General features: G+C 46.0%; 1 protein-coding gene across 22 annotated transcripts in view; it reads right to left on the bottom strand.

The window, feature by feature from the left end:
- The window catches only part of LOC101068615 (muscleblind-like protein 1), a 42,460-nt gene that overhangs the window by 16,061 nt on the left and 3,654 nt on the right, over positions 1-22,745 (bottom strand). For 18 of the 22 annotated variants that reach the window (XM_011608330.2, XM_029843356.1, XM_029843351.1 and 15 more), the window contains exons 1-2: positions 22,181-22,337; positions 14,067-14,929 (exon numbers count right to left, since the gene is read on the bottom strand). In XM_011608330.2, the coding sequence (XP_011606632.1) occupies positions 14,067-14,240 (174 nt within the window). In that variant the 5' untranslated portion in view covers positions 14,241-14,929; positions 22,181-22,337. Of the gene's footprint in view, positions 1-4,728; positions 5,090-14,066; positions 14,930-19,629; positions 19,781-22,180; positions 22,338-22,745 lie in introns of those variants that run through there. The other 4 variants (XM_029843348.1, XM_029843349.1, XM_011608331.2 and 1 more) reach the window with 4 other exon arrangements.

Below are 22,745 nucleotides of genomic sequence, written 5' to 3'. Positions count from 1 at the left end.
AAAAACAGCATCAGCGGTGAATCGACGGTGAAGCGAAAAGCCGAAGTATCGAGGTAGCAGAAAAATAAACATGCGAGTGTGTGACAATTACTGGGAAAACCGCAGGCCACAAAGTTCCTGCAGGCCGGCCAAGCTCGCATTTGGTCGAGAACCAAGCGCCTTCCTGTCCAAAGGACAAGCGGCCGTACGCGCCAGATTCGGTTTCAGGAGCAGGGGAACAAACAACACATCATTCATACGATAGTGTGGCTTTTTTGGGTTTCCAGCTATGATGGCAGTTTTTCCACGTCTTTCCCCTCCTTTCACCTGAACCCGCCCAACAGCAGCGCTCCCTCCGGCTGAAGGGCACGACTACGTCGTTCACTCAAGATGACGGCGCTCCTCCGAGGCGCTAATTTGCTAGCAGACTACCTACATCTGTCTGTCACGCGGTCCCTCTCCGGTCCGGCCTGCTCGCCGAGTTTTACAGCGTTTACGAATTGTCCCCAGCTGCAGGTCGAGGTTTAGGAAAACGTCATCGACTTAATATAGATGTTACAGTCTAAAGCGTTTTTGTTATGACAGGTTTTTGACTCTGTGTATGAAAAGGCTTGATTTGCTTTTAACTGGCAGGCATGTGGAGGAGATGGAGAATTCTGCTCTTTAAATCACCTTGGCCTCAAAACATTGAACGTCTTTCACTTAGATTTGCATTGACATTCCCAGCCACATACACATCCTTGCTCTTCTATCTTTGTGAGGACTTTTATAGACACAATGCATTACCCAGCTGCTTGCCCTACCCATCCCAACTAACCTCCTAACCCAAATCTTAACCCCACACAGTCCTGTTAAGTTGTGAGAACCAGCCAAAATGTCCTCACTTTACTAGCAGGATAAGTATTTTGGTACTCAGTATGTAGCACGTCCAAGATTACACTCACACCCACACACACTCGGCTCTTCAAGGACAATTTTATGTTGCGGTAAGATTTGATATTCAGGAAATCGAAAAGAATTCTGAAGAAATGTTCAGGAAGTTGGCTGCCTGATTTGGTCCTGCAACACAAAAGCCGACAGCGCAGAGCGCACGTATGCAACTCACTCAATAGACACAATGATGCGGCAACAAAGGCGCCTTTTTTGAGTTATTCGGGTGCCAGCGACAGCTTTCGTGTCCTTGGAAAAGACAAAGATCATCAAGCCATCGCAGCGTTCTCCACCACACAAGCAGCGGTGCGGGATGTGATAACAGGTGTTTGCAGAATGCGGCGCGATAATAAAAGGGATTAATGTAATCTGTGAATAATATCTAACCCCACAGAGGAAATTTACCCACAGCCAAGCAAAGACACGATAATCTTCAGGGCTTTCGCACAGATCCATAATGAGCCGATCACAGCGAAAAAAGAATTACTTTCAAGCTTTAAATATTTAGGAAGAACACTGCAATCACCTCGTCTCTTAAATAATCCTTAACAAAGAAAAATTTAGAGCTGTGCGTGTGTGTGTGTGTGTGTGTGTGTGTGTGTGTGTGTGTGTGTGTATGTGTGTGTGTGTGTGTGTGTGTGTGTGTGTGTGCACCTACAACACAACCTTTAACTGTCCGAATTATTTACTGCCTTTGCTGGTTTAGCAACTGTGAAAGATGTGTGACTGGAACTGTGAGAGATGAACCGCTGGTAGAATTATTCACAGTGTGGGAGCAGAGCCAGAACCAAGAACAGAGACCAGAACAGGAGGGACGGAAGAACTCAGAAAAAGAGGAGGAGGGAGAGAGGCAGAGGTTGGGACTGCACTTCGCCACTAATGCTAATCAGAGCTGCCCCAGTGATTTGGACACTGTTGTGGTGGGAGATGTCCAACGGCTGCAGAGCACGATGCTTCCTGCACGTTCTCTAATCAGCCATCGATTCCCGATGATCCTTTAATCTGCCGTCCCCAAAGACTTACTCCACATGAACCGGGCATAATCTGGCAGCCTCTGATCTCCGCCTCATTCCCCGCCTCTGTTCACACCACGTCTGAGCCCCCGTCAGGTTATAAAGAAGCACAAGAGGTGTAACAACTGTTCGGCAGCAGCTCTGGGCCGCCGGTGTCCCGGAATCCACGGAAATTATTCATTCTCTCCCAGTCGTGTCTCTCCTGCCTCTTACCAAAGACAACCATCAATTAAAGTGCTGTCTGGATCAGTGCTGCGATAAGAATTCATGAGCGTGCGCGTACACACACACACACACACACAACCACACACACACACACACAGCCATGCGCTACTCTTGACCCAAAGCTCCTGCTGGCGAGCTTACACCAGTCAAATTATGACATCAGACGCAGCACAATGAACGGCCTGTCTGAGGACAGAGAACGCTGCCAAATTAGGCACACACACACACACGCACACACACACACACATTATATAACATGGGAGGAAATCTGATGACAATGATGTCTCGGTCTCCAGCGGCAACCACAAAAGAAGATCACCCCTTTTATATTCCATCTCCTAATTTGTCACAGTGTTGCTGATGATACCGACAACCATGATGTCTTGCCCCATTATTTATCAATACCCATCTTGGTTGCATTAGTAAAATTGCCTGGATGAATTAATGACGCTAAAACCATATTTAAAGGGACGGAGGGATAAGCAAAGTACAGACGCGCACAGAAGACAGGACGCAGCGGCGGCGAGCGGTGACGCAGCTTCAGGGCAGAGAACTGCTCTGTTGGAGGATGAGGCACACTGTATGTGATCCCAGTCCATAGAAAGCTTTTAGTTGTGGAAGTCAATCAGCCAAAACACCAATTAGAGCCCCCAAAAGCACTACTTAGTCCTCCAGTATGTTAGCACGGCTTCAGTTAGAGAGGCAATAAAATCATTAGCACAGGAAGCTAACCACAGGGCTCAATTGTTGCCGAGTGGCTGCACTCCGAGCCAAACTGAGCACTTCCTGTTATTTTGCTTTTTTACTATTATAATGACCACTTCCTTCAAAGAGATTGAAAAGTCCGATAACAAAGTAATATTCAACTGATTCGTCTGTAAGGGTACCTCCTCGTAACTGGTTCTACTCTCACACCGATGAGGTTTATAAAAAAAAGAAAAGAAAAACACTTTTTTGACAATAGATCTCTACTAATGCTGCTCAATCAATAAGGTGAAGTAAACACAGAAGGAGAAAAACATATTCTTCTACAGTTAGCTCAACTGTACAGCTACAAATGCTGCCAGTTAGCCACTATCGCGCCTGTTTATTGGCTTAACTATTATATAATAGGTCAGCTGGAGGGGGTCCAATACTAATTAGCTGCAGGGGTTATCAGAGCCGAGCAGAGTCTGGCATACATCGGTCATTAGATCGATCGCCTTAGGTGTGCTCACTCTTGGTAAAGGACAGTCGCCTGATTAAATGCCCTAATTTAGCTCTAACTGTAGCTTGACTGGGTGTTTTTCAGTTAAACTATCTATCCATCCATCCATTCTCTGTTGGCCACCACTTATTACCGACTAGGGTCAGGGGTCGGAGATGATTACAGCACACAAACCTAGAAGCAATTCAGGAGTCTTTGGACTAAAGGAGACACCAGGCAAAAAGAAAAGAAAATCTGAAAAATCTGGAACAAAAGCATGTTTTGTTCTCTTTGACAAGATATCACAGTCATGACATCTGTGATAGATCATTTATTTTTTTTAAAAAGAAAATGTTTTTAACTGCATTTGCAAAGCAGAATTGTAAAAAGCAATAAGTCAACATGCAGAGACAAAACCGCCCCCCCTCCCTGGTCTGATCAGATCTGAACTGTCGACAAAGCTGCAGCTGTTTGGCTAACGTCAGCCCCCGACGGCCCTTCGCCGATGACACTCAAAGCAAATCAATGTGAGGCTCTTAATGTGAACGTGTTGGCTCAGGCACACACGGTGACACCAGTGTTTAGACTTCTACAAAAGTTCTTAGCCGCCTAAGCCGATGTTTATCCTCGGTCTATGCTACTGTCATAGCGGTTTAAATATCACAACACGGTGAAATACTGGTTATCCTTTTAAAGCAGATCCTCATATTCGCTAAAGGTCAGTGTGGAATCATTAAAAGGTTGTCGTGTTTCATTCTCAGCCCCCGAGACCCTCCTTTGGTCTATCCTTCATAGATATCCTTTGCTAAATGCTCGGTGCACGATCCTTCCCTCTGGTAAAGGAAGCTGGAGGTGAGTTAGAACCTCATTTTCCACCTCTAAATGATCTGGCTGCAGATGTGTGAATTCCCTGTGTGTGCGGAGGTGCAGATGTTGAGCCAGACAACAGAGTTTGTCAGATTTGCTCTCATTAGGTCTGTGAACGTGCGCACATGTGCATGACAGCAGGTAAATATGAGGTCTCGCCTCCACCCTGAAGTCCCAAAATCCCTTGTTATTAACCCCCTCCTCCATCCCTTCATCACGTTTTATATTTCCTTCCCTGACTGAATATTCACAATCTCCTAAGATTAGTAGAATTCAGCCCAAGCCTCCATTCATTGTGCCAAGGAGACTGTCAGCAAACGGAGCCATTAAACCGGCTGTAATGGAGGGCCGATGTACGGGATTCAACAGCTTTTAGCCCTAATTATTTTCCTGACCGCCTTTTTAATGCTCAGCTGCACGGGCTTCTGGGAAAAGACTCCCTCCGCTTTTAATCCACTTCTGTCGGGAAGGCAGGTGGTGAAAACGGAGAGGGAGGAACGCCGAGCGCCAACGTGCTCCTTCGATCACCTGAGGAAGGTCCGGTTGGGTCACAGACGGGATCGAGTCAGCGTTCTGGAACGTTCTGTTCCGCTTCTGATGAGTCACGCGGGACACGTCGGATAAACATGAGACCGCGCCCTGGAGCCGCGTGGCAGAGTGGGAAAAAAATGAGAGGAAGATATCAGACGGGGCAAATGTGACACACACACACGCGCGCACAAACACACACACACTCCCACACACACATCTATTGTTGTGCTACAGTGGCTGCCTGGAGGTTAAAGCCAATAAAAGGGGATTAGCATTCATTATCGCATGAACTGAAGATACACAACCACCAATTCATAGCACAAACATGCCGAGGACACACACACACACACACACACACACACGGCCAGATTTTTTTCAACACATTGACTTCCTGGATCTGTTTGAGCTGCTTCAGAGAAGAAGACTGTAAAACGTTTAAAAATGACATTTTAACGATAAAAAAAAAATCCTGTTGCACAAAAAGTTGCTCAGCAGTACGTGTTCGTGAACCACGATGGTCTAAAGGAAAAAGAGGTTTTACAGGATGTCATTCGTTAGCTTGTGTGTCACGTGGCGTGACACAGTGTGTCTTAATCCCGCCACACCGCTCCACCCACGCGCGTGCACGCTATGAAACCTCGCCAAGCGCTGTCTCCGCGGAACGCTTTCCGCCTGCGCACTCGTCCTCCTCATCGATCGCCATCGATCGCAGCTGGCTTGCTCCACTTCAGCCGAGAGCTGAGCAGCGACGTCCCTGGGCGGAGACGCCACCCTCGTCAACGCAACGAGCAGCGTCATTACCGACAGAAAGGTCATGGGGTCGGGAATTTGTCCTGACTTTTATTTCGCCGTCTGATGGTCGTCAAGTCTAGACATCACATTTAAGCAGGAGGCTGCAGCGGGAGGAGGGGGGCGGCGTGCTGTCTCACACGGCGCAGCTGCCGTATCTCTGATGGCGGCGGCCGATAGCGGCGTAATCCCATTAGAGCCTGTTGAAGAATCACAGTGTTCACCAGCAGGCCCGGGAACATGCGCAATAACAATAAAGGGATATCACAGACATTTGTCAACGCCTACCCCCCCTCCCCTCCTCCTGTTATTGCCTGCTCTTCATCTACAACTGTCTGTCTGGACGCCACCGCCGACGTGACGGCGGCGGGCGCTGATGCTCCCATCCGTCATCCGTTCATTCTCTTTCACTGCTCCTGACTGCTTCTTTGCTTCTCTCTGGCCATGACATCATCCTCGTCCCGACTCAGTCTCCCCACTTTTGATGCCAGCCTGATAACACGAAAACAGCCTTGAAACAGGTTGGCGCTCGCCTGTGGGGGGGGAAACGAGAGGGCCCACGGGGGAAAAACAGGAAGATCACCCCTCCGCAATGGATCGAAGTTGGTTGCAGACAAAGTGCTGCTAAACAGCGCCGTTTGCGTTAATTAGCGCTTCTCTAATGACCTCTCTGGTTCCCTGCTCCTCCTCTCCCCACTCCTCCATGTTCCCTGCACCCACTCCCACGTTTTTACTGCTGCATTCCATTAACACTCCCTCCTCACCTTACTCCCTCTGCCAGGCCTGGCGATGCTCCGCTCTGCCCCTCGGGGGGGGGGGGGACGCGGGGTGAAGGAGTGCGTTTCATAAAGGTGACAGATCCTCCTCTCCTGTTTGTGGTTGATGGCTGATGAGATTTAATGAGCCTCTCATCCACCTCTGATTATTTCCTAATTAAAGGAGTGAGTGATGGGGGCGAGGAGGAGACGCACTAGTACATGTTTACGACCGCGGGGTGAACGGAAAAATAAAAAAACAACAAACATGCTAATGGCAGAAATGGAGACGGAACTCGTCCAACCCCGCTCACCCATCGGGGATGTGTGGGAGGCGAAAAGCGGGGGAAAATTGCACGTCTAAACTCGAAAAACCGTTAATAAGGTCCAGAATTAGTGGAAATCTGTGTTTTTGTTTGCAACAGTTGTAACAATCAGGCTGATATTTCTGCTGTCGAGCGTACATTTAGCTCACAGTCGTAATAAAGACTCATTAGCGATGAACCCTCTGCTGCCTGAACATTATTATTTTAGGAAGAGGTCGGTTACAGATTGGACTCACATTAAAAGAATAGCTAAATTAAGAAAAAAAGGTTTAAAGTGACAGAACGGCCTCGAATGTATCCAGTCGTGACTTTTTTGTTGTTGTTTATTTGATGCTGAAAAGTCCTGATTGTACTCTTACTGGAAATTATTTTGTGATTTCAAAGGAGAGCAGAGTACACAAAATATGATGGGATGGGTGAAAGTTGCGCTTCTCTCATTCCGCAGAGAAATTAACAGTGAGCGCATACAAGCGCGAGAAGTTCTTCTAATTTTATGCCAGGCTGTGAGAGATCAGAGGCAACAAATTCAGCTCATGCACAGAGAAAGTTGTAAATGTTTAACTTGCATCAATGCAACAGCGCAACGTTTCCCCTGACTGCAACATCCTGCTACGGATATTCAATTCCCCTCAAAGCAAAGCCGTGATGTGATCGGGCACCTGAGGTGCAGGTACATGGCTGTACCGAGGCGTTATCTGCTTCACTGACGTCTGCTGGATCTGCGCACTGCTAAATCGATCTGGTCCAAACTTCTCTGGTCAGAAGAGAAATGAAACCAGGTGGAGAAAACCAAATTACACCAGCGCATCCTTGAAGTGAGTCAGCTGTCTGCCTGTGCCTTTGTCTACCTGCTACTTCAACATTAGCATTAGCTGCCTATTGAATCTGAAAACTGATTAAAACAAAAAAGACAAAACACCACTTCCAGAGGGGGAGGGGAGGTAGACTGCGGGTGGAGGAAGACAAACTGAACTGGACGCGACCACAACAGATTAGATATTCTGTTCACAACGGTGGAGGAGCAGCAGGAACAACAATAGCATGGCGACGAAATGACTCAGCAGGCTCGCTCATATTCCCTCCAGACGGCCTGTGCACGGCCCTCCTGTCCAGCACATGCTGAGAGGCACTATGCAATAATAAATCCCGTCCGAGCCGGAGTTGGCGATGTGCAGGATGAAGGGGCTCCAAAAGGAGAAAGCGAGACCCCTGCGTGTGGCCAGAGGCTATTTCTGAATGCCCTTCTATGTGTTTTGGCTCTAATGTTGTGTCATGTCTCTATGCTGATGCAGCATGTTTAAAGATGGATATGTGCACGTGTGCGTGCGCTGAGGCAGCTTATCCACAGATGGATGTAAAGATGGTGGCCTCTCTGAGGACAGAGAGACATTTCACCGGCGGCGTTCCAAAGGTTATCCCGTTAGATGGAGGCTTCCTCCCTAGTCCAAGGCCATGAAAGCATCCTTCCTTGTGTGCGTTTGAATTATAACAAGCTAAAATCAAACACAATCCGCTCATGGATCTCTGGGAGTATCACGCGGTATCCACAGGCATACGGCACGAGACAAGCAACGTATGTAGGAACGTCTCTCTCTCTCTCTCTCTCTCTCTCTCTCACACACACACACACACACACACACACACACACAGGAGCCATTTACTAGAGTCTCCATCTATCCTCTTGTGTGTTTTTGGGCTGTGCGAGGAAGGAAACCTTTGCAGAAATGAGGACTCAAAGTCCTCATGAAAAGCTTTTAGGGCCTTTTTTTATGATCGAAGCCTTTGTTTTCCCCATCACTCTTATTAAATTATGAAGCTGCTGGATCAATAAGGATGTACAGGTCTTGAGTGGAAGAAATTAGTTTTTCCTCCAGAGACTCCTGAGTTTACATTTCTCAGTGAATGATGTTTTAAAGTGATACTGCTGAGTCGTGTTTACAAGAAAAGCTGAAGGGAGAACAAGAACAGGACAAAAATCAGCAGAAGCGTAGGATTTTAAAGATGCAGCGGGTTAAAAGCAGCCATGTTGCGTAGACACAGTCCCCAACAACGCCGGCGCTCTGAACTGTGAATGACGCCAAGCGCCAGCGTGATTCATCCCGTACTGATGGGAAACAATCGATCCAACGTGTCTCAATAAAAAAAAAAAAACAGTGACGCAAAGGGGGGAAAACAACACGGAGTGTGAAATGGAAATGAAAGTGTCTCGAATGCAGAGGGAGAGCGAGGGAAAAATGAAAAAAATGGGAGAGAGGAGAGGGCGCGGGATGGGTTGAGTAGAGACAGATTAGTGGAGGTAATGAGAAGCGAGGATGAGAGAGGAGAGCGTGACAGCAGAATACAGATACGGAGCAGATTAACACTGCTGGAGTGTGTTTCCCTTTCAAAGTGTCCTTATTCAATATTCACTGAGCACACACACACACACACACACACACACACACATCTTTATACAGATCCCCCCCCCCCCCTTTTATTTTTTAAATTGTTCTCTTCCTTCCTCTCGTTTGTCACCTTCTGAACCAAATATTCCAGTTCATCACCATATTGAGGAAGACGCATTGTTATTGCAATTCATTTTCAAGTGTTTACTTTTTTTTTCATAAATTATTAAAGCTCTTCCTAGTTGTGGCTGCTTAAAAGTGAAAAACAACATCCAATATCTTCTTCAAAACCTAAGAATCTCAGAACTTGATGACTTTTATGCAAAACTGTTCAAATAAATTTCCAGCTTCAGTGGCCATTGGTTGCTTTTTAGCATTGGCAGTAAGAAGTAAATAATTATTTTTATAGTTTAAAGGCGTTTTCTTCAGTGTGTGTGTGTGTGTGTGTGTGTGCGCACGCAATTGCTTAAACAGACCGACAGAATCTGACACGTTCATATTTGCGATATGGAGACGCATTATTGAATAAAGGTCGACGTTAGGAGAGTGGGAAGAAAAACCCGGTCGTGCTGAGATGACGGCTTTGTTAAAGCGGAGCTGCTGTCACACTCTTACCGCTTAATGTCAAAATAAATGACAGAAATTATAGATTTTGACCCACAGCTGCACAAATGCTCGCCAAGGCAATGGCTGGTGGTGTCAGCGCTCAGGTCCAGAGAGAGAGTTCCTCGGAGAAAACCCGAGTTTGTTCAGTCCCTAAGTCACATTCCAGAAACGTTGATAATGATTAAATGTGCTTTTTGGGAATCTGGGGCAATTGTTAGCCCTAACCCAACCTTTTCCCAAAACCTTTTGGCACCAGGCCCACTTAACATAAGTGACACAGTTTCCCACAAATAAATAAACCCTAGATGCACCATTAATCAGTCCCATGGGCAGGAGTCCAAACCCAAAGAGAAAAATTCATAAAAAACACTCAAAACTGTCTCTGCAAACAGGTCCTAGGAAAATCCAACAACTCTGATATTTTGACATGAACAGCAGCGCAGCAAAGGACAAGCAGGTTTATATACACCTGTGGACAATGAGACACAGGTGCGACACAGGTAAGGTTAGGCTGATTAAAGATCAGACTGACAGAAGCAGAAACGGTGGACAGAACTGAATCAACAATTAGACGGAACTCAACAACAAAGTCCAGCCGCAAGCATGAAAACAGCTGAAAGGATTCAAATCAGGTGAAAATGTAAAGAAAAACAGATTGACGTGTATAAAACACCCACGTTGGTGCATTCGCTTGGAAAAACTGAAAGTGTAAAGTGTAAAACTAAAGTGTAAAGTGCAAAGTCAAAATTGTAAAGAAAATCAATTATAATGTAAAAAAAAGTTATAAAAAAAATCCGATGCACGCAACAAGAAAAACAGGTGAAAGGGTGAAAAAAACAAAACAAATAAAAGTATTATTCCCGAGACGTTAAGGGGACAGATGGACATGGTGGCTTCCATCTTTCTACACATGCGTTCACAACTGATGCTGCTCCGCTCCGCTGGGGTCATTAGCGGATCGGCTGTACATTAACAATGAATTCTAATTAGCAGAAACATAAGGTAAGACAGCGTGGCGCGTGAGTTCCTGCCCCCCTGTTGCTAATTTGTCAGTGCTCCAAAGTCAACATACTTAATCCAGACAGATTTGTGTCTCCAATCTGTAATTAGGGCCCTCGGAGGGGGAACGTCGACCTGTCGCTTCAAAAATAAAAATGGCTTGTTACTGCCTCCTATGGCAGCGTCACAAAAAGGCCAAAAGGTGGCCTTTATGAAAGAATCAGGACGGATTTCAATATTTCCATGATTTCTGGAGCATCTTTAAAATCGGCTCGTGTGGCGTGAGCGCAGCACTTTTGATTGCTGCCGACATTTAATGAGCAGGGGAAAAAGTATGAACAATAACCACTCTGTAAAAGACTGCAATAAAAAAACAACATAAAAGCGAGTGAGGAGAAGTTCGTCAGAAGTCTCGTTACTGTCGGTAGCCAGTTCACCAGTTTCCGTGGATATTTGGCTCCCGCTCACCTGTTTCCCATCAGAGCTCAGTTGTGAGTTTATTGTATTTCGTCAGCCCAAAAACCTCCAGATTTCCTTTTTACTCTCCTACAATGAGATCTTTTTTCCTCCCCGACTGCTAATGACAACAAGCTGCCGAATTCTTTCAGCGGGAGCTCAAAGCGCGAGCGAATGCCTCCTTTTATTCCCCTCATATGGACACTCGACTGAACAGTTTGGGTTTACAGTTTAAATAACTCAAATCGGAGTAACACGTCCGCTGTTCTCAGTGTGGTTTCTGGGTTTTTTCCCCCCACTAAACCCAACTAAAATATCGTATTGTTTCGATATAAAAGTAGAAAACGGCCACTTTTCCCGCCACTGCTGCTGTATCAGCGACAGCGGCTGAACCTTCGGCCTCGTTCTGATTCACTTTCCGATCCCCTCTGTCCTCCTCAAATGACACACACCGAATGGAACTTTCCACATCATCCCGACAGACTCCATCTCTTTCTGACGTAGCGCCAAAAGAAAGAAAGAAAGAATTTGCTAAGGATATGAGGGGAAATAAACGACAAACAAACCAGCTGACCAACAGAGAGGAAAGTGTAAAGGAGAACTGGAACTCAGTGGAGAACTAAGAGCTTTGATTAAAGATAAGAACGAGGGAGAAAGGGGGATTATCTCCTTCTTTTCTCCGGCTGCAGGCGCTCCCTTTCTCTGACAGGCTGCGTTTCACGAGGAATGAACTTTGGGTGGCGAGCCAAATTATCCAGGAGCGCAAAGCCGCGTGTAGCTGACATCCATCCTTTCTCACTGCTTCCCCCCATCTGCAGATAAAGCAGATCTATCATTCTGTCATGGGGGCAGCGGAGGTAGGGAGGGAGGGAGGGAGGGAGACGGTCTGTGGAATGCCCTGGCTCTGACAGCAGGGATGGGTGCCGCGCTTCCCTGCGTGTTACCCACCACCCCTGTTCTTCTCACCTTACCGTGATCTGTGCGGCCACCCAGCAGCTCCCGCGGCCATTCCCGTCCGACCAAAACCCACCTAAAGCAGATAGAGCGACACCCCTCCCCACTGGGCCTGGACTAACCACACATCCTCCCCTCCTGACTGAAGCCTGGAGAAATCTGTTGGGTCATATGGACACGCCGGACACCTGTTGTTCTACTGCAAAGTAGTCATTTCTTTTAAAAAAGTTAAACATAACAGAAGGCCAGGATTTAAAGAAGACTTTGGTGGCATATTTGGTGCACAGCATCGGCCCGTGCCAACTCTAATTGCTTTGTTGCGAGGCTGAGTTGAAACATGAGATGGAAAGTTGTTTTCCAAGTCGTCCAGGCCACATGTTAATAGCGGTTTGTCTGTTTTCCAGTCAGTCATCCGCACCGGTCCCGACCAATATGGCAAAATGGTTGCATGTTTTCTGGGTTGTTTTCATCTTCCCATTAAAATTGTAACAAGATTCACTGTGAGAGGAGTCCTGTTGAATCTTTGAAATCAATGCATTTGATCTCATCAGCTATTGTCTGTGAACAAAATTAAAAACTTGCTCATCCGTCACTATCAGTCACAAACTCTTCAAACCACATCTATCAGCACAGGGTGTTATATTTTAACATTATAATCAATAAGTGACTTAATACACTAAAAAGAAAAAATTAAAAGTATGAAGGAACGGAGACGGCTTGTTTTAGCTTGATTTTAAAATCACACAAAAAATGTAGGAAAATGCATCTTTATTTCCAGCCACTGGTTAACTTGGAGTGGATTTAGATTGTTATACATATTTAATTAGTTGTTGGGTTATAAGTAGTTGCCCCACTTTCATTTATAAATTAATTGAAGTTTAATCATTGCTATTGCTAAATAACGCAATAATGTGTTATTAGACTCAGAGGACAGACAAGATTAAGAAAACATCCTGATAATAGCATGAGATTACACAAATGTAACTTTTGTGTGGTTTTATTTGTTATTAACTAATAAGTTGAAATTGAAGACTAGACTGAGTGGACTATACTACTATAGTTTGATTAGCATTTAGATGTAGCTCAAGGATATATCTAATGAGATATGCCAACCATTAGCACTTGCGAACGCTTGCCAACATGCAGAGGGCGCCACAGCACCTTCGATTTACACTGACTAATAAAAGTATCAGCATGGTCATAGTTTATTTAAAGAATGTATGAAATTATCTGGTTAACATATTTTTCGCACTACTCTGAATCCTTGGTACTCTCGAAAACCCCTGTTCTACTTTCCTCTCGCTTTCCATCTGTTTGAGAATGGTGGTGGTGGTGGGGTGGGGGCGGTGTTTAGCGAGCAAGCGTATTGTCCCAGAGCCAGGGCAAAAATAGACGGTAAATTTCAGAGCCTTGTGAGAACACCCTGCTGTGCCGCGTGACCTCAAAATAACATACAGGCGCACACGTGCAAGCATACGACACGGCTGCCCTACTTCCACGTTTCCCGTTCAGCCTGTTGATGCGACGATCGCGACGTGGTTGCGCGATGTGCCAGCCGACAAAGTATTGCAATGAAGTCCTGTGCCAGCGGAGGAAGCTCTGAGTAGTGTGTTTGGGTGTTAATGTGATTACAGCTCCGTCTTAGCTAACCACAGCCCCCCATACACAAATCCATGTATTTCTGTCTTTGTGGGGGCTTTCAGCAATATAATACATCACCCAACTAACTCTTTAACCCTAAACCCAATTCTGACCTCAACATTAAAATAGCATCTTAACCCTCAAACAGTCCTTTGTATTTGTGGGAACCAGCCAAAATGTCCTCAGAAGGAGTATTTGGTGCTCAATATGTAGCAAATGTGGGCTAACAGATAAATTGACAACGTTCCTGTTTTTCCAGGCCTTGACCTTCTCTACTGCAGCTATATCTTTTATGTAGGGCTGACAAAGTTCTTGCTGGACTAAAAACCTTTTGAAGGAAACACTGGTCGGCACTGCAGGGTGAAACCAAAAATAGCAAGACGGGTCGGTGATGAATGTACCTCGTGCACGTTTGTCATACTCACCTTGAGTGAATCAAAACAAGCGATAACTCTGCCGTTTTCCACCTGGCAGCTCTTGGCAGGGTGGGCGAACTTGCACTCGCTGTCCGGCCGTGAACACGTCCCTCTCTGGAATTCCCGGCAGACCTCCAGCGTTAGCCACTTTGTGTCCCGGATCTGTGTCACATTCACTGCCATTTTGATCCGGACGGATGGGGTCGGCTCAGTCAATTATGTATCCGACAAATGCGATTATATTTGTGCACTATTGAGGACACTGGGACAACTGGCGAGAAGAAATAGGAAAAGGACATGGGAGTAAGACAGTTTTTGTCTGGAGGGGCTGAAGCCTGAGACTGGTCTACCACCTGCGGGCCATCATATGAATCTGTAATACCTCTCCTTCTCAGCCTGTCACCAAGGGTCTGGGCTGGTAACAACCACAGAGCTTTACAATCTCTTTCTCTCTGGCTCTCAAATATTCATGCCAGTCCTTCTGTCGCCAGTCCTACACTCAACTGTCAGATGAGACAAACAGCAAAACGCATTATCGATTGACTTGGCCCATGATGAGAAGCTACGAGGTGGGAGGAGAGTGGGAAGGAGAAAAGGAACCAGAGAGGAGCTGGTGGACAGTTGGAGACTCCCGTTCAGAGCAGAATAGCAGAAGAGTGTTCTCAGACGGAAGAGCGGATGTGTCTGGAAGAGGGGCCGATTGGCATGGATGGAGACAGGGGTGTGGAGGCTCAGTGGAAGAGGTCGGCTGTTCTCCTGGTCCTGGCGCTCCTGCTGCGATTGACCTCAGCAGACTTGGACAGGCACGAAGGCTCAGGCGGAGTCCATGGAGCCACACAGCCGACAAGGTCAACCACAGAAGGCACTTCTCTCTGTAGACAAGGAAGGAAGAGTGTCAGTCAAGCAGGGACCGGCTCATTTTCACTCGTTCTGCCGCAAGCGCTTCCTCACAGAGGCCGCCACGCTCTCATCTACAAAAATCAAATCAAGCAGGCTAGCACCGGGAGCGGAACCACACATTCAGGCAGATGGATTATTACAAAAGAATGATGGGGAAAAAAAGAGACCAAGTGAGGAGAAAATAAGGAAAATGACAAGAATCCCACTAAATAGTCTTAGAGAATATCTGCTTGTATTAAAAATTCAAAAGAAATGAATCAATCCAAAGATTTATATAACAAAACCTAAAATTAAACCATTGCCATCCGAAACAAAGGACAGAGGGGCACAGACTTAACCACTTTTAAAATTCAAAACCCTCCCGCACGCTCATTAAATCCTCCTAAACTCTTTGCTGAACCCTTCACTCACATTCAGTTGTTAAAAGAACTAAGTGTCCCCCCCAAAAAAGAACTTCCCACAGCTGCTGAACTTACAGTAAATACACCCATTCCACACTTTTTAGATCCCTCGCACTCGAGAGTGGGATTTTATTATTTATTCAATTGATTTTGATATGAATACCAATTTTCAGAGGGTTAAATCATTCCGAAATGATGACTGCGACTGCAAGTTTGCTGACATGGAACTCCGGGTCATTGCTGCTCCACATCAGTAAATATCAAATATAATTCTGGGTATAAATAGATGTAAGCTGCAACTTGATTAGCATGTTATGACCTTGTAATTATGTTTAGGACCAAATTGGAAACATCAGTATCTCCAGACAGTTTGTATGGAAAACCATCCTGCGACAATGTAGATTTACCAAAATTAAATTTGAAATGCAAGGAGGAAATGTGGTCCTGGTTTATGACTTGCCTTATGCTTTAATAGACTTAAACTCTTAATATGGTCATTAACGCTATTAACCTTTGCTGCTACAGTTCGTTTCAGACGCCTACTGTGGGGCCTTTGGGACTTTACAGCTTGCAAATTTCTCACGTGGTAATTCTCAACTGTCTTAGTTTCTGATTCATTTGCCGTTACTTGATTATTTATTAATCAGGGTTTGAGTTTAAACATCCAGACACGCTCGAGACGATCTACTGAGGTTCTCATGTGAGGTTCTCTTCGGCGCGAGTTTGACGCGCTTGTCGGTGCTGGAGGGCTGATCTGAGGAAATCGCAACGCGTCCATCGACTAGATTAAGCTCGATAAGGAGCAGAGCGAGGAGCAGTTCTGGTTTTTTGAGAGAAACTTTAATAAACCCGAGATCGGAGGTATTTAGAATGCACGGCAGTGAGACAGAAGGCGTTGTGATTCTCTGATGTCTTCAGGGGGGCAACACAGATGAGGAAAATTGAGGACTGCTGAATCACCACGGCTTACTTTACCCAACATCTGCAAGAAAGCACCTGATCGCCGGACCCGTGCTCATTTGATTTAGTCCTGCTGAAGAAGCATGAACTGCTGCCCTGGAGCAAATTTAGATTTGGACATTCTTTGGCTACAAAATGAATCTCAGCGCTTCTCTTTCAGCGTGCTCTGCAGATGAGCGCACAAACGGAACATCCACGTCTCAAACACAGCTACGAGCTCACCGGTCTTAAAGAGGCCCCATCATTTCAGAGAATAACAAAATAAGCAGTTCTGATGTCAAAGAGGTCCAGGCTGGAAGCAGTAACAGGCACTCAATAAAATGAGCTTATTTCCCCACCTGAGAGAGTCAGGGTTATTAGATATAGTCCTGCACCAAAGTAGTGGATTAAGAAGTTTGAAATATGAGGAATGGTAGAGGCAAAGAGGCAAATATATAAATAAAGCAATCATCAATAAGCATCTTAGCATTATTGAATAATGCATGTGGCCATTTCCCATAGCCAGAGGCAGGAGATATTATTACACCATCACATCAACTAAGGTAATAAATTTGAAGGTGGGGAAGGGCTGAGGGTACGGCACACACCCCTTAATGTCCCACATGTGCACAAACACACATATGGGCTTCTGTTGTTTTGTTTATTTTTTTAAATGCAGATTTTGGAGGTCTGTTGGGTAGACAGAGCGCATGTGGCGCTGAGTTTCTGCATGCCAACATCCCTCGTGTGCTGCTGCTTAAATGACGTCATCCGTTATTTGGAAATAACAGGGTTTTTTTCTTAACCGAGTCTGTGTTTGAATAGTTCCAATAGAGGCCAAGATCCTCATGATGTGGATCAATGCATTTGCTTGATTTCCTTAGCTTAAAAAATTTACAGCAGCAGGGGGAAATCTGTTGGCACCTTCCCCCATCTAATATTTATATTGAGTTGTTTGTGTGATGGGATGGCAACAAAATTAACGACTTTTTCTGTGTCTCTTTGGTCTCGCGCAGCAAACTGGTGTTGTACTTTTCACAGATGTATAATTGATGTTGGAGAGAGACGCACAGAGAGTTTGAGTAATCTGTATGTTGCAACATGCCGTGATGTTTGTCAGCAGATCTGAAGGAAGCAGAAAAGTTTTAGCTGTGCTGAGTGTTGTATGATTTGTTGCACCGCTGTTGTGGCACGGCATCGGAGTGTTAAAACTTCTGCAGGCAGCGAACAGATTCAATCAGGCAACATCTGAAAGGCACTAGGAAAAATGAAGACAGGGGGTGGGGGGGTAGGTGGGGGGCAGGGAAATTCAGTAATGTGAGAGGTGAAAGGGCATCGCTGCAGCAAAAAGCAGATGCTGGACGTTTCACATTACACCGCATCACCGGCTGACCGGGATATCATCTTCATACAACCTGAGGTGCCCTTTATGCTGATAGGAGCAACAGAATGGAGGAGGAGGAAGAGGAGGTGGTGGATGTGGGTGGGGTGGGGGGAGTAACGGAAGGTGGATAACGGAAGGCGTAAAAAAGAGAGAAGTTAGCGCATGTTGGCGTCTGGTGGTCAGGGGAATGTAGAGGTGAGCAGGTATGGAGGAGAAGGAAGAGTCAGGGTGGGGATGAAGAAAAGAGCAGATGTTCCTTTTTGACATTTCTCACATCTCCTTTATTAATCTTCTCTCGGCTCTTTTTCTTTTGACCTTTAGCTGCATGTTCAAGGGTTTCCCCCATCTGTAAAAGCTCTCCTGTTAAACTCTGCTGAGTCACATGACCTCTGCTCATCTGTTAGCATGGTAGTGACGAGGTTATTGCCTGCTTTATGCACTGTTGTCCTCTACGAGTATTCTCTTAAGTAAAACTTTTCCATTCACATTATGTGGCCAAACACCACAAATTACTCAGACAACACAATAGTGAAATTCAACACAATTCTCTTGTCAGTCTCAAACCCAGATAGAACGTCTCAGTTGTTTCGTAAAATGCCTGAGTTAAAGTGCAACGTTCTTCTAAATGGTCGAGTTCAGGATAGTAATCTGCTGACATGTTGTCATACTCACCATGAACTCTAGAGTGTAGATGCGAGATAAAAACCCTGAGTAATATTGATAGGAACACCCAGCTTCATTTGGTTTTGGTGATAAGAAAAATTCAGTCAAGTCTCAAGGACATGAAAAGTTTTCAAACATTTCATTTAACATTGGGCAAAAGTTAATTCAAAGAAAAATTTCTCTTGTAATAAACCTCATTGGGGCATCTCCTGTAATTGAAATACTGCCGTCGGGCTTGACTCCAATGCAAAGGCTAAATTTCCAAGTTAGATTATAAGAATAAAGCAGTGCTCCAGAGCTACTCTAATATTTAGATATACAGTCCATAATAATCTCATCAACAAGAGACATGGCTCATTAAGAAAACATTAAGACAAGTGACATTGAGTAACGGAAGCCTGATATGTTTGTTGTTTACCTGCAGCGCTGTGGTCAGTCAGTCCTGTGTGTATCTGGAGTGGAAAAAAGAAGAGTTTGCCGAAGGAACAAGTCACGCTAAAATGCTCACAGCAATATTGATTCTGGAGCTGTTGAATTCCTGAGTTCCAGCTTATTTAAAAATGATTCCAACATGATGATGTTTAAGACGGGTTGGCTAGCTTGAGACACACGCGCTCGTATTGGCCACAAACCATGAGACAGCAAGTCTGGTACAGAGAGGAGATAAAACTACAGCGAGAAGGTCAGTAGCTGCATTGATATTCAGGACACAGATATGAATAATATACAGTATGTGCATATGCACAACATCAACCTCTGTCTCTCTCTCACTGTCTCACACACACACACACACACACCTCCTACAGCTTTAAGACAAACAGAGGGGAAATCAGAGATGAGGGCAGTCGAGTGGCACCTCTGCAAGCTGTTGTCTGCTAACACGAGTGCATGATTCAGAAAGAAGGGTGCGGTCGCATGTGCAATTGCACATACGTTTTGTTCATTCAAACATTTGCTTTTGCTCTGCGCAACCGTTCGTTCCTGCCTCTGGCTGAAGAGGATTAATGCGGCGGTAGCCGGGGTGTCACTGGGTTCATGGACATAAACCACCCACTGCCAGACCAGTCTAGTCCTCTCAGGAATAACACAGGAGGACGAGAGTGTGTGTGTGTGTGTGTGTGTGTGTGTGTGTGTGTGTGTGTGTGTGTGTGTGTGTGTGTGTGTGTGTGTGTGTGTGTGTGATTGCATGCGCGGGAGGGTAGATCAAGGCAGATGGAGAAATGGCAAGACAGGGAGGCAGAGCGACAGAGACAGTACGACAAACGGGCTGGAGCGAGGAACCAACCGGCAGCGAGAGGAGAGGTGACGGAGATGTCACGCTGTTGTCAAAGTCGGGTCGACGGATGCCGGCGAGGAAGTCGTCTTTTGCCTGTGACTGTTACATGTCAGAACGGACAGGCCTTGCTCACTGATGGGTGATTTTGATGCAGAACAGGCTGAGAGACAGGCGGACGGAGGAGAGGTACAGGTGAATCACAGCGCCTACAATCGGTAGGTTATCATGACAACTAAAAAAAAGACTACTCTGACTGAAAGACCTGACCTTAAAGGTACACGTAAAAGCATTAGCTAGTAGCGACTGAAAGTCAGTGGGGAGGAGACGTTTCGGAGGTCAAACAAACTAAAGTTGTGCAAATCGCCACCTATGGTATGATTTCAACCAGAAAAGATCGCACTCCTGTGCACGTATACTTGGACAACGTCAAAAGCCTGGTTAAATGGCTTAGTCAGGCTAGCTGTTCATGCATGAGAGGTGCTGTAGTGAGGAGACAGAAATGCATCATAAACAATCTGCAACTGAAAGGGCAACAAAAAGTGACCATCACTTGGGAGTTTTGCATATCTTATTGCTATCTGGACGCATCAACAAGGGTGGTCATGAGGAAAAAAGCTACTCTCTGACTCAAAGTCGCCCAAATACAGTCCCGAGTCCCCTCGCTTGTCATTTGGCCAAAGAGAAAGTAATCTGCCCTTCAGCTGTCTGGGACCAGTGATTCAGTTTGACACCTTAATCTGTGGAAATCACAGAGGGCTCCTCCGCCCAGCCAGCTGTATTTACGATAGATTACGTCTTCCACAAATGCACATTAGTCTGGTGACAGCTCCTCCACTGCTGAGTGACTGATTTCTGCCACACGCCAAACAGGCCTGGAGGACGTCCACCGCTTGACCCGTTGGGGCAACGGACTGTTGTCCCCCCTGACTGCCTGCCAGGTAGATGGTTACTGCCTCCTTTTGTTCTTCGCCAGTTCGGATAATTGAATAATGGTCGCGGGGGTACGGCGGCCGTGTTATTCTGTGCAGGCAGATAGATTTCATCCTGCACGCAGCGCTCATCTGCAGTCGGGAGACCTGCCCCGAGCCAGCCGGGGGACGGTGGGGGGATGACATCACTGCGAAAGGACAGACATCTCAGGGATGAACTGAATAGGTGGGGGAGGATAAAAAAGAAGCCTAATGACAGAAAAATGGCCCCTCCTCGCGTTTAACGCCTAAAATGGTCGGTGAAGGCACGGTTCTCCTTCCCTCCGACATGTGTCCTGAAATCGCGATCAGCTCTGTTCTTGGCGCTCAGCGCTCTAATGACCTTGTAGTTCTGCCTGCTCTGATCTGCAGAGGAGTGGAGAAACACGGGGGAGACAAGAAAAAAGTAGAAACAATGAGGACTGCAGAGAGGGAGGACGAGGTGAAACGATCAAAGGCAGAAGGGAAGATGCTCAGAGATGACAGCGTCTGAGCTAAAAACAAATAGAACCGACGGTAACACCAGTCAAAGAGGGGCAATGAAACTTAAACTGGTGTGAATCCTTTTTCTTGTTTTTTCTCTACTTTCACTTCTGTCTGCACAGCTCTTGTTTGGCAAGAGTCAAACAGTCACGGCTCCTGGAGCTAACAATCCAACAGAAAACACCACAAATCTTTCTTCGAAGGGGATGAAATGACTGACAGATGGAACACACAGAAGTTTTATGGCCCTTTTTACTTTAACTTGGTGCTTCTGAAAGGAAACCTGGTGTCGTGATCATGGTGAGGCATTCAAGAACAGGAAGGAGAGTGGGCAAAATGGCCACCGTTAATAGCGCAGAGGAACTTACAGCTGGAATTACAAGTTTTCAAAGAAAAAGTGGTCTGAAATTATGCTCAGACTCAGCTTAAATCAGGCTTTTCACGTGAACTCATCCCTTGTGTGCCGCCGCGGCAATGATGTCAGCACGGACGACCTGAGTGACGCCGAGTGGAATCATTTCCTGAAGGTAGCACTACTGTAAACTCCAGCAGTGCAGTCATTATAGGGGAGTGTAAAGCTGTGTGTGTGTGTGTGTGTGTTTTCATTGATTCATATAACCGAGTACATATTTATCATTCATGTTAATAGTGGCGTTCTCATACAGTAAAACAAATTTCAATGTGGTCCAAGAAAGAACAAAAGAGACAGAACGTAGTCTGCCAGAGCCAGGAATGTGTGTCTGAGTGTGTGTATGAGGGGGTGTGTGTGCTACTTTGCAGTAAATTAAACACTATCATTACTACCCATTCTTTGGTCCCCCTCCGTCTGGTATAAACACTGTACCACTCCAGACTACCCCACACTGGCAGTATGGCATGGTGTCCATCTGTGCACGCACACACACACGCACACGCACATGCCTACTCACACAAGTCCAGTCAAAGGCACATCAGTGTTGACCGTCCAGATGGTGAAAAATAAAATGTAGAAGACAGTGACAATGTGTAGGTAGGGACAACTGTTCTACCCACACACACACACACGCACACACACACACGCACACTACACACACACACACAGACACACTGAGTAAACAGTGAAGACTTACTGTATCTCTGCAGGGACTCATCTGACTGCTGCAGGGAGACTGGAGAGTGAAGACCTCATGCTTCCTCCTCGGCACTCCTCTTTCACTGCCCCTCCTGCTTCCCTTTCCTTCTGGTTTTCTCTCCCTCCCTCTCTTCATTTTCCTTCCCTCCCTGTCCTTCACTCCCTCTCTCTCTCTCTCTCTGTCTCCCTCCCTCTCCCTCCTTCTTGGCAAAGCCCTCCTGTATTCAGGCACGCTGGGCTCCATATAAGGCGGCACGGCTAAACATGTCACACGTAATTCATCCACAGCGCGCCGCGAGTTCACCTTTCACAGCTCTGCGCCTGGATTTAAGGGAGGGGAGGGTGGGAACTTAACTCCAACAAACTTCTATTGCTGCCGGAAACATCCTCTGGCTTGACAACACTTCTGAAACATGCGCGTGTGCGCTGATAAATCCTGATCTTTTAAAAAATATATAAATATACATATGTATCACAACGGCTGACTGTGAGAGCAAACTGCAGCTGGTGCAACGGTGGCGAGGATAAACTTCTGAAATTAAAGACCAAAACTGACTGATGCA

This window comes from Takifugu rubripes, chromosome 11 (genome assembly GCF_901000725.2).
Source record: "Takifugu rubripes chromosome 11, fTakRub1.2, whole genome shotgun sequence".
Taxonomy (NCBI): Eukaryota; Metazoa; Chordata; class Actinopteri; order Tetraodontiformes; family Tetraodontidae; genus Takifugu; species Takifugu rubripes.
The sequence above is the reverse complement of the archived record's forward strand: the minus strand, read 5'-3'. Positions and strand labels throughout refer to the sequence as shown.